This window comes from Chiloscyllium plagiosum, chromosome 30, assembly GCF_004010195.1.
Source record: "Chiloscyllium plagiosum isolate BGI_BamShark_2017 chromosome 30, ASM401019v2, whole genome shotgun sequence".
In the NCBI taxonomy this organism is placed as follows: Eukaryota; Metazoa; Chordata; class Chondrichthyes; order Orectolobiformes; family Hemiscylliidae; genus Chiloscyllium; species Chiloscyllium plagiosum.
In genome coordinates, this window is record NC_057739.1 from 19,394,566 (window position 1) to 19,407,460 (window position 12,895).

At 37.9% G+C, this 12,895-nt stretch overlaps 1 protein-coding gene across 6 annotated transcripts in view; it reads right to left on the reverse strand.

The window, feature by feature from the left end:
* Positions 1-12,895, reverse strand: part of LOC122564772 (histone-lysine N-methyltransferase EHMT1-like) — a 142,846-nt gene that overhangs the window by 110,263 nt on the left and 19,688 nt on the right. The window contains exon 1 of one of the 6 annotated variants that reach the window (XM_043719977.1): positions 10,065-10,172. The exons of 4 other annotated variants lie outside the window; for them this stretch is intronic. In XM_043719977.1, the coding sequence (XP_043575912.1) occupies positions 10,065-10,139 (75 nt within the window). In that variant the 5' untranslated portion in view covers positions 10,140-10,172. Of the gene's footprint in view, positions 1-8,941; positions 8,996-10,064; positions 10,173-12,895 lie in introns of those variants that run through there. One more of the 6 variants, XM_043719979.1, reaches the window with a different exon arrangement.

The following is a 12,895-nucleotide window of genomic DNA, read 5'->3' on the forward strand; positions in this document are numbered from 1 at the left end:
GGACACACTTTCCTCATTCCTGAAGAAGGGCTTATGCCCGAAACGTCGATTCTCCTGTTCCTTGGATGCTGCCTGACCTGTTGCGCTTTTCCAGCAACACATTTTCAGCTCAGATCTCCAGCATCTGCAGCCCTCACTTTCTCCTACAGGAATTGAGAGGTCATGTTGTGGTTGTATCGGACATTGGTTAGGCCACTTTGTCATCCGCAGTGAGCAGATTTTTGCTAAGCTTCCACGTTGCACTTTTGATGACCATTTCCATCAATTTACTGATTATCAAGTGTGGACCAATACAGCAGTAATTAGTTAGACTGGATTATCAAACCTTTTGTATAAAGGTCAATTTTCCACATTGTCAGTTAGATGTCAGTATCGCAAGCAAACTGAAACAGTTGGAATAGGGGTGTCGCAAATTCTGGACCACAAGTCTTTAGTGCTGTTGCTGAAATGTTGTCAGGGCTTATATAGTTTGCAGTTGCCAGTGTTTGCAGTTAAGAGTCTCTCTTTCAGCCGCACAGTTACACAGCAGGTCCAAGGTGTATGGATGTTGTACCCAGCACTGACTTCGCTTTAGGAAATCACTGCCAGCACAAGCCTCAGAGGTCCGTACAGAAAGGAAAAAAAAAGGAACAGAGCCTGCTAAACTGGCTTAAAGGCTGATACCTGTGATATTGGCAGTGCTTAGAGAGACCAAAATGCATTCAGCACTTTTGGTTGAGGATTATTGCAAAAGCCGTCAGTCTTATCTTTGCACTGATGTGCTGGGTTCCCTGTCATTGAGGAATGGGAATATTTGTGAAGCTTCCTCCTCCAATGAGTAGTTTAATTATCTACCAGCATTTACAGGTGAATGTCATTGTAGAGCTCAGACCTAACCCGATAGTTGGGAAATCCCTTACTCCACCTGATACTTGCTGTTTATGTGATTCCTGACATGACCTCCTGTATTCTTCACTGAATGAGGGTAGATCCCCTGGCTTGACTGTAATGGCAGAGTGGGGAATTTGCCAAACCATGAGGTTGTAGATTGCTTTGGACTACAAATCTGCTACTAATGATGGCCCACAGTGTCTCATTTCTGCCCAGATTTGAACTGCTGCATGAGTTCAAAATCAATCTCATTTAGCATGGTGGTAAATGCACACATCACAGAGGATATCTTCTATGTGAAGACAGGACTTAATATCAAAGGACTGTGCAGTGGTCATTCTACTGACACTTACATGGACAGATGCAACAGGGCAGGCAGATTGGTCAGCATAAGCACCAGTATGTTTTCCCTTTCGTTGTTTTTCCCTTCAACCACTTGCCACAGATCACATCTAGCAGCTGCATTCTTTCAGACTCAACTAGCTCGGTCAGTGGTGGTGCTGCTGCTGCCAAGCTATTGTTGGTGATAGACAGCGATGTTCCCCACACAGGTATATTCTGCACCCATTCCACTCTTCAGTGCTTACTCCAAATGGTGTTCAAAATGGAGCAGAGGTGCAGTAGATGGTAATCAGCCAGAGGTTTCCATACCCAGGTTTGACTTTCAAGTCAAGGTTGAGGAATCGTAGGCCAAATTCCTCCTCACTATTTAAGCACAGTAACATCTGCTGGGTATGTCCTGCAGGTGAGACAGGACATTCCCAGGGATAAGGATGGTGTTATGTGGGGCATGAATGGTAAGATTTCAATGAGGGTAGGACTAATAGCTCTCCCATTTTTGGGACTAGCCCCTAGACGATAGTAAGGAAGCCTTTACAGGGCACAGCAACTATATCACTGCGCTATCTCCTACCCAGATTTTTAGCTCTAGTTGGAGTGGAGAGCTGATCGGAACGTTGTCCTGAAATAAAATATACTTCAGTTCAACACAGCCTTCATCAGCTCGCAACTTGAGTGCTATATTCTGTTTCGGGCCTCGCCACAAGAGGCATTTTTTTTTGGAGGGAGTAACTTTCACACAGTGTATGCTTAAGGTCTGAAATGCAGTGCTAGAGAGTGAGGTGGAGACAGGCTTATTTGAAGCATTCTCAAATGAATTGGACTGTTATCTGCAAAGGAAGAACATGCAGGGTTATGGGGGAAACTGCCAGGGATTGGGTACTAAGTGAATTATGCAGTTGGGGAGTCAAATCTGACACAGCTGGCTGAATTATATCCTTCTGTATTTGGAATAGCAGCAATTTGATGATCAGAATTAGACCAGGACTGAAACGAAAGGAGGACTTGAGGCTAAAGTGGAAGAATGCTTGAAGACAAGGCAAAGGGAAAATACATAAGCAATTACATGAAAAGCCGTCAACTTGCTAGCCGAAGAAATTTGTGAAGTACTCACATTTGGTAGATAAGATGTGGGTGAAGAATGCAATGTGTGCTTGCAACCCAGGATTATTCATGTTTCCAGGAGGATCTTAAGAACATTAGACAGCAATAGAAACATAATCGCTTGATGAATTTCAACCAGATTTAGTGATGCTCATGAACTACAGCAGGTACATGCACAAAAGGAACATAAATCAACCAGTTTACCTGGTTATCAAGAGCATACAAGTACCAACATATGTAATATAAACAGAATAGCAGAAACGCAGTGTATAAATTTAAATAGTGATTGTTGAAGTCTTAAAGTGATAACTTTAAATGGAAGATAGACACTTTTTCCCTTCAAACTAAGTAGGAAAACAATTTGAACTTTATCCTGGAAAACTGTCGATACCATGAGAGACTGTTATATGCAAGGAATGGAAGAAAACAAGAAACAATTTCTTTCTCAGGATATCATGACTCAAAATATTCAACCAAAATTGTTTAAACTTTGTCATCTGCAGAGTCAGAGAGTAATGCAGCATGCAAACAGTTTATTCAGCCCAAACTGGTCCATGCTGACCACTCAGCTAGTTCCAATTGCCTGCATTTAGTCCATATCCCTCTAAACCCTTCCCATCCATGTACCAATCCAAAATGTTTTTTTTTTAAATGTTGCTATTCTACCTGCCTCAACCACTTTCTCTGGCAGCCCATTCCATATATGCACTCTCTGCATGAAGAAGTTACCTCCTGGGTCCTCCTTAAATCATTCCCCTTTCATCTTAAACCTGTGCCCTCTAGTTTTCAACTCGCCATCCATGGAAAAAGACTATATGCATTCATCCTATCTACGCCCCTCATGATTTTATACACTTTATGCCTCTCAGGCCTATTAGTTCTGGCAACATCCTTGTAAATCTTCTTTGCACTCTTTCCAGTTTAACTATGTTCTTCCTCTAACATTGTGATAATAACAAACAATTATTATTGTGAGTAATCATTATTGCAAAGTATACATGGAACTTGCGTGTGGGATGAAGGAAGAAATTTATGAAAACCGGACATTATTTTAACTAAAAATGGAGAAACGGTTCTTGTAGATATTACTGTTCGCTTTGAAAATGAGAATAATTCGTTCAATTTCTGCCCTGGAACGAGAAAGTGCCACATACTTTCTGTACACAATACTTCAAGTGCAGCATCACCAATAACTTAGAGCTGTAACACTGTCTCAACTCTTATACTAAATGCCTCGACTGATGAAGGCCAGCATGCTAAATGCCTTCTTCACCACCCTGTCGACCTGTGATACTGCTTTCAAAGACCTATGTACTCACACACCTCGGTCCCTCTTTCCATACCACTCCTCAAGGCTTTCCCATTTACTGTATAAGTCCTACCTTGGACTAAATTTCCAAAGTGCAACACCTCACACTTATCTGCATTTGCCAATCCTAAGCCCAAATCCCCATTTGATCAAGATCCCTCTGTAATTTTTGATAACCTTCTTCGCTATCAACGATTCCCATCAATTTATCATCTGCAAGCTTACCAATCATGCCTTGAACATTCACATCCAGATCATTTGTGTAAACAACAAATAATAAAAAAGGTCCCAGCACCGACCCGTGACACATGACTAGTTACAGGCCTCCAGTCCAAGGAATAACCTTTACCCACCACCCTCTGCTTCGAGCCAATTTTGAATCCAAATAGCTAGCTCTCCCTGGATCCCATGCAACTTAGCCTCATAACTCACCTGCTATGCAGGACCTTGTCAAAGACTTTACTAAGTCCATATAGACAATATCCACTGCCCTACCCACATCTATTCTCTTGGTTACCACTTCAAAAAACTCAGATTTGTCAGGCATGACTTTCCATGCACAAATCCATGCTGACTCTTCCCAGTCAGCCTTTGACTATACAAATATTGGTTGATCCTGTCCCTCAGTATCCTCTCCAACAACTTGCAGACCACTGAATATCTGGCTTCTTTGCGATCTTTCTTAAACAACGGAATATTAGCCTTGAACATTTAAAGACCAAATATAAAATCCTCAGAAAAAAATGGACTTTCAAAAACTCTTTGACCTGGTCACCAATTACAGGGAACAGAATACCATTAATCCACCAAATTTTACAGAAAATGTTTTAATTTGACCAGCACTTTTCTATTTTAAAAGCACAGGAGCTACATTGAAAAGGAGAAGTATGCATCATTTCTGATGTTATCTGGTACCTCTAAAGTTGGTGAACCTGAGGAAAATCTAATTTTGATATCTGGAAGTAAGTCACACAGTCAATTCAGATCCAAAATCAAACTTGCAACTAAGAGAAGAAAAACCAATCCTCAATCATTCTATTCCATATATAAATCAGTACTACTCCAAATCAGACCCATCCCAAGACAATTCCTAATGTAGTGTAGATGTATATCATTTTAAACTGGTAACAGTATTTCAAACCCACAGATTAATTACAAAAAGGAATTGTCAAACTCGCGAAAGGCAAAAAAAACTTTACCTGTTGTCTATGCATAATACTCTAACAAAATCTCAGCAGATGGGAGTTTAATTTAGATAAATGTGAGGTGATGCATTTTGGGAAAGCAAATCTAAGCAGGACTTATACACTTAATGGCAAGGTCCTAAGGAGTGTTGCCAAACAAAGAGACCTTGGAGTGCAAGTTCATAGCTCCTTGAAAGTGGAGTCGGAGGTAGATAGGGTAGTGAAGAAGGTGTATGGTATGCTTTCCTTTATTGGTCAGAGTATTGAGTACAGGAATTGAGAGGTCATGTTGTGGCTGTATCGGACATTGGTTAGGCCACTGTTGGAATATTGCGTGCAATTCTGATCTCCTTCCTATCAGAAGGATGTTGTGAAACTTGAAAGGGTTCAGAAAAGATTTACAAGGATGTTGCCAGGGTCAGAGAATTTGAGCTGTAGGAAGAGGTTGAATAGGCTGCCGACCAAATATCCCAAACCAATCTAGTCCCACTTGCCAGCACCTGGCTGATCTCCCTCCCAACTCTTCCTATTCATATACCCATGCAGATGCCTTTTAAATGTTGCAATCATACTAGTCTCCACCACTTCCTCTGGCAGTACATTCCATACACGTACCACTCTCTGCGTGAAAACGTTGCCGCTTAGGTTTCTTTTATATATTTTCCCTCCGTCTCTATGACTGCTTATGTTAAGGTGAAAATGCCTCAGAAAATATCACAGATTCCTGGTCATCCATCAACACCACTCATGCTTGACATCTCCCAGAGGTATGCAAAAAAAACTGAGAGGAGTTACACAAACCCAAAACAAACAGGATATAAATTCAAAAAAACTTTGTAATTCAGCTATGTATATCAAAAATCAAAAAGATTTTAAATACAACTATTTTCGGAATTCTTCTCTCCTTCCCATTCAATACTGATAGCTTAAAAAGGAAAAGAAACACAAAAAAGTGTATCAGGATATTCTACATTTTGGCACGAAAATACATATACTAAAAAAAACTCTCCTTATTCCACTTACAGGGGCCTTTGTTCAACCCAATCCTTCCCAAATTTCCATTTGTTTGTATTGGTAAACATGTATTTGTTGTCAGTAGGCATCACACTGCAGTAATTGTACAGCTGTCTTTGCTTTACTAATCAATTGTATTCCGATCTCCAAGAATCTTTGATAGTTTTGATTAATAAATAAACTCATGCTATGTGACCACCTTTTATATGAGAAAGTAAACAGAATATGCTTTCAAAACATTTGTACAAGTTGGATAAATTTGTGTTATTTTCTATTCTCTCAAGGGACCTGGGCATCACTGACCAGCATTTATTGCCTGTCCCTAGTTGCCCTTGAGAAGGTGGCCGTAGGTTGCCTTCTTCGCTGCAGTCATGTACTGTACGTAGACCATAATCTCATCAGGGAAAGACTTCCAGGATTTTGACCCTGCACCAGTAAAAGAACAGCGATATTTTGCCAAATCAGGATGGTGAGCGGCTTGGAGGGGAACATGTACATGGTGCTGCTCCAAAGTACCTGCTGCCCTTACCATTCTAGACAGAAATGGTCATAGGCTTGGAAAATGCTAATGATAAGAAAGTGAGGTGAATTTCTGCAGTGCATCTGGTAGATTCCATACGTGTGTCAGTGGTGGAGGGAGTGGATGCTTGTCGATTCATCTTAAGAGGATTTAACAAAATGAAATAGGAAGGAATAACAAACAAGTGAAGAGTCCTTTCACACAGGAAGTGCAAACTTGTCACTTCGAATGAAAGTTTACATCAGAACACAGCCTGGTCTTCATTTTTTAGAAGACAAATCTGCAGTGTTCCAAAAACTTTCGGTTTCTATTTCAAACCTACAGCATTTTAACATTTTTTTTCAAATCCTGATTCTGGATTATAACTTCTACACTTAATTTTTAATTTGAGAGGATATAAAAACGATAAACTGATAAACATTTCAACATTAATGTTAAGTTGTGCTGCATGGAAATGTTGAATTTTTTTCCACTTGCTAAAATAAAATCTTTGGAAATCTGCAAGAAAATTACTCAATGGCCAAATCAAATGTTTTGGGGAGGGGGTGGGGGGGAAGGAATTCAGAATAAGTTCACTCAGTAAGACACAATTCTTCTGAGATCAAGTCTTTCCTTATGCCTGAAATTGCTAACCTACATAAATGATTAACTATTCAAATATGAAATGCACAAGGAGACTATGACATGCATTTAAATCCCTAATTCACCTTTTAAGGTCACTCCTTCATTGGTCAAGTGGTCAAGCAAGAGTCCTGACACCTTGAGTGCCTCATGCTCAATAGCCTTAGCCTTTGTGTACATTACAATATCAATTATACCAACGTAATGTGCAATAAAATTACCAGCACGGTATCATACTGCGAAAGCATGCAGCCAGTATGCCAACTTTTCCCAGATCATCAATGGTCATTCTTTCACTCAATTCTTTCACTATGGCTCCATACTTTGACAACTTAAAATTAGGTTATCAACTGGCGAAAATAAATGCAAACTGTAAAACAGTCAGTAGTTTGAAGGAAAGGCCTATAAATTTAATTTGTGCAAAGCTGTGTAAAATTAAGACGGTATACGTGGCATTACTGAGCTAGAGATTGTAAATTTGAAGGATCTAAACATTAAATTAGTACGCATTTTAGTAGTTCTCTACAATTCTGATAGCATAATCATTATGCAAGCAAGTACCTCAGATCATTCGCAACCATGATTCTATGACAAGTTTCAAATGCAAAATATGCCAAACCAATCAATCGTGCTGGCTGTAGACAGAATTCAATCTGTTCAGAAAACTGGAGGACTAAATTCCATCAACACTCCAGAAAAATGATTTTCTTTCTTGAATAATTGTTTGTTTTGTTAATATTCTCCAAAATTACTATCAAATAAGTTTTTTTTAAACTAACTCCTTTGCAGACTGGAAATTTCATATTAATAAGCAAAAGCTGAAACTTCTTACTCATCCATGATTGTGCCACAAATATAAATCTCATTTAATTTTTAAAAGTAATGCCATGGTGAAAAATTATCAGCATTTTCAAAATAGTACTAGTTGTTCAATTTAGTTCAGATTTTTGAAAAGTTTTAAATAATATGTGCTTTTCCCTTACAGTAACCATTAAAAGAAAACATTAAGGATCTCAATTTTAAATCCAAAATAGCTACTGACTACAAGACAAAGAGATCTAGACACCCTGGATTGCTGCCATTTTTAAACGTTTAACATATGGAACAAGAAGTGATGACTGAAATGAATTAATCAGTACACTGACCAGTCTAGCACTGACATTGTACGTTACAGTTTTACCAGCAATTGAACAAAATGCAAGCACTCCCAGAATATAAACGTCAGGATAGAAATATTGCGATCAGCTGACTGATCGATTTGAATGTAATATGGGACATAAAACCCTCAGGAACACAAAGCCAACTCAATGTTCTCCTTCAATCTCTGTCAATCTTGCAATATTTCTATACAATTTATTAATATGTCAGTCACTTCTTTGTCTCATGGAAACAATAAATAAATAATGTAAGAAATTTTGAAACTAACTCATTTCAAGTTGCTTACAATTAAAGTGAAAATGTCTATTTAACATCAGTGGAATTATTTAGGCAATGACATCATGGGAAAAGAGAATTTACAGCTTCAACATACAACGAGTGTGTGAGGAAAATTCAAACAATGATGATGCTCAAGTGATGCTAAATTCTGAACAGCAACCAATCTTTGTTCATTCTGTTTTTCTATAGAAAGATGCTGGCACATCCTGTTCACTTTAATGATAATCCATTTAAATATAAACTTTTGCTGAAGTAAATTTGCCAAAGTAGTGAATTATTTTCATTAAGATTTATTTTAAATATTGTGAATTTTCATATACGTCCCTTATTGTTTGGTAGCTTAATCTTTTTGAGAGCTTGGTAGAGGCATCTTATATATGTATCTTATATTTTTGAAACTATCTGAGATGAATCAAAAGCTCAACCTTTAATGTAAGAAAATGTAAATGGTGTTCCAAATGTTTTAAAAATATTCTTGGACAAATTTTTCTTCCTTAATGCCAATCAATCACAGTTCAGTAAAACTAGAAATGTTTGACTTACCATGTAATTGTACATCAGTCTTCTAGGCCTCAACTGCATTTTTATTACATCCTTTGTATCAAATGCTATATTTTTCTCTCAACATTTTACTGCAGGTAATGACAAATATGATACAAGTGACCAAAATCAGTTTAGACAATTTGGTACAGGATGTAAAGTCTCAATGACAAATCCTTACCTCACTGCTAGTCTTCTGTGGTGGGAATATAGAATTAATAAGAAATCAGGACAGAAACTTTCATTTACTGATCATATATCATCTCTCTGTGAAAGATTTTCAACAATAGTCCTGACAAAAATAAACACTAAAATAAATTTGATAATTATCACTCTCTACAGTGCGCTTTATAATAAACGTTTAGAACTATTACAATACGCAAATTTTAATATAAAATTTAAACACAAATAAAAGAATTATAGTAATGAAAACCAAAATTACCAACATTACCTCAACTAAAAAAGGTAAAGTCAATATTGGTGGAAAGCCACTTCACCTACTTTGCTGAGATCTAGTGCAAAGTGCAAGAAATCTCTATCCACTGGCTCACCTGCAATTCAAATTGGTTAAGCAAGACTAGAATGACTTTCATATGGATATAGGATCACAGACTGCAATGTTTTAATGTTTAATGATGTAAAATATCTTCTGGAATGATGATTCTCATGCTCTATTCTTGTCCACAATAAAGCAGTATCCACAATGACATTTGCATTTACATTAGATCTCAGCATTAGTACAGTAGCTAGCAATCTGAATTCAGTCAGAACAATCTGTGTGCAAGCCCATTCACCTGACTGCAGCATAAAGCACCAAGTATGATGTGACACTGCAGAGCATTATCAAGATAATTCTGTATTGTAGGAGAAGCCATCCATTCAGATAAGACACTGAAGCTTGATCTGGTTCCTCACTTATTACAAACAAATTTGTTGAATGCATAAGTCATTAACAAGGCCAACATTTATCGTCCTTTCCTCATCACCTTGGAGATGCTGAGTTTACTTCTTGAACAGCAGGAAAGTTCTACTGGTGTTCTGGCCAACATTCATTTCTCAATCAATCCCTTAAATATGTTGTCCCAGATTTTGCTGCAGAAATAACAATGAGGTTATTGACACTTACCATGACTGAAGAGTTAATCACACATGTTCTGTTATACATGGAATGCAGAAAGCTGCTTTTCCTACTGTTGCCCATACTCTTCCAAAAGCATCACAATAATGGTATCTAGCCAAGAGACAACATTGAAGCAAATGGAAGGGCATGAAATAGGACCATACTTTTACTAAAATTGTCTTTTTTAAAAATTCCACCTCTCATAATCACTGAAAAGCAAACACTTCCACGAGTATGGAACTTGATTTCTTTACACCAATTACTTTTGAAGCTTTAATGTTTTTTAAAAAAATGTTTATCTGTCTTGTTTTTTTTAAAAATGCTCTCAATTCAGACTTTCTATCCACCTCCTTATTTTGCTGCCTGTAAATGATTTGTCATTCAACTGTCCAAGGAGACGCAGTTTCTTGCCCTCTCCTCAGAGTTGCTGGGAGCCTTAGAGAGGTTGCTGCATTGTTTCAAAGTGCTAATAATTGTAAACTTCAGTGGAAAAGACCATAGAAAGTATATGGGCAAATGCAATAGTAATAACTGGATTGTGCTACTGGTTCACAAGAAACTGGAAAATCCTAGTTAGAAACTGCTAATTTATTTAGTATTGCTCTCTGTGGGATTTTGGTTCCCATGTTTACCACCACACAATTGGTTATAAACTGCTTTGTTGTATCCCAAAGTGGTGAAAAGCAGTTGGTAAATGCACTACTTCTTTATCTTAAGCCAACACATCAATACAAATGTTGTCAAAGTGGAGTTACCTCAGAATTCAAATTAACAGAATTTCCACATTTATATTTTCCACATTTTGAAACATCCTCCAATTGCTAATAAAAGAGTATATAATATTTGGTAGCTTTAAAAATATTTCAAAACAATTGAAAAAGTAGATACTCTGCTGCTAGTAAATATTAAGACAATTGTATGTATTTATGCTCATTGTCAAAAACATGATTTGGAGATGCCGGTGTTGGACTGAGGTGTACAAAGTTAAAAACACCAGGTTATAGTCCAACAGGTTTAATTGGAAGCACGATAGCCTTCGGAACGACACTCCTTCATCAGGTGATAGTGGAGGGCTCAATCCTAACAGAAATTATAGCAAAAATTTACAGTGTGATGTAACTGAAATTATACATTGAAAAATTGATTGTCTGTTAAGCCTTTCATCTGTTAGAATGCAGTGATAGTTTCACTTCTTTCATGTGTAAATCACAAAACCTTTTTTATATAAAAAAGTTGCATTCTCAGATTAGCTGTTAACAATGGTGATAGATAGACAATATGTTGAAGGTGTTGGCCCCCTGTGTTCTCTGTCTATGCCATGATGTTTCAATTGATTCTAATCTTAAAAAGTGAGATAACGAAGTTTTACATAAATTCATGCATCTGTATTTATAACCACATCAGACAGCTAACCCTTTAATAAACTCTTCAAATTGTCAATCCAGTGACTTTATAGCGAGTTTTGAGAAGATTTGCAGCTCAAGTTGAGGTTCTGGATGTAGGTTTGCTCGCTGAGCTGGAAGGTTTGTTTTCAGACATTTCGTCATCATACCAGGTAAAATCTTCAATGAGCCTCTGAATGAAGCACAGGCGGTGTAGCCAGCTTTTTCTTTATGCTTTGGGTTTCCTAGGGTTGGTAATGGCATTTCCTGTGGTGACATCATTTCCTATGGTGATGTCATTTGCTGTTCTTTTACTCAGGGGGTGGTAAATGGGATCCAAGTCAATGTGTTTGTTGATAGAGTTCCAGTTGGAATGCCATGCTTCAAGGAATTCTCGTGCGTGTCCCTGTTTAGCCTGTCCTTGGATGGATGTTTTGTCCCATTCAAAATGGTGTCCTTCCTCATCCATACGCAAGGATACTAGTGAGGGTGGGTCATGTTGTTTTGTGGCTAGTTGATGTTCATTGTAACCTGGTGGCTAGTTTTCTGCCTGTTTGTCCAATGAAGTGTCTGTTACAGTTCTTGCAAGGTATTTTGTAAATGACATTAGTTTTACAAACAGAGACACATACGAGAATTCCTAGAAACAAACATAAATAGGAGGCAGGCTACAACACCAGTGCTTCATTCAGAGGCTCACTGAAGATGTTGCTAGTATGGTAATGAAACGTCTGAAAATGAACCTTCCAGCTCAGCGAGCAAACCTACATCCAGTGACTTTATAATTTACCAGTTGATATTGATGGGTTGCAAAAAAGTCAAGCATTAATAACGCACAAATAATAGCATTAAGGGTTATATCAATTAACTGCTATTGAAAGAAAATCTTTCCTGTCATTTTCAATTCCTATAAACATACGACAAGTTTTTTTTACGTTAAGGGTGAGAAATTTAAACAGCTTGACATTTAATATTTCTAACAATCTTAAATATCTTTAGAACATTAAGTCTACTGCAAAAAAAATGCAGTACACTGCAGGATAAGGCCCTTGCTCTAGAGAATATAGGAGAAAGTGAGGACTGCAGATGCTGGAGATCATAGTTGAATGTGGTGCTGGAAAAGCACTGCAAGTCAGACAGCATCCGAGGAACTGCCTGACCTGCTGTGTTTTTCCAGCACCACACACTCAACTCTAGGGAATATAGGCCCATGGCAGACCTTGTCAAAAGCTACACCAAAGTCCATGCTGAACTACATTAACTGCACTCTATCGCCATCTAGTAACCTTCTCAAAAAACTATTTCAAACATGCCACACCTGATCCCCTTTACACCCGACAGAGCTACGCTGCCTGTCCTTAATTAATCCTGGTCTTTCCAAGTGGAGATTAATTCTGCCCTTCTGAAGTTGTTTTTACAACAGATCCCTATCACCGATTTTAAACTCACTGGCCT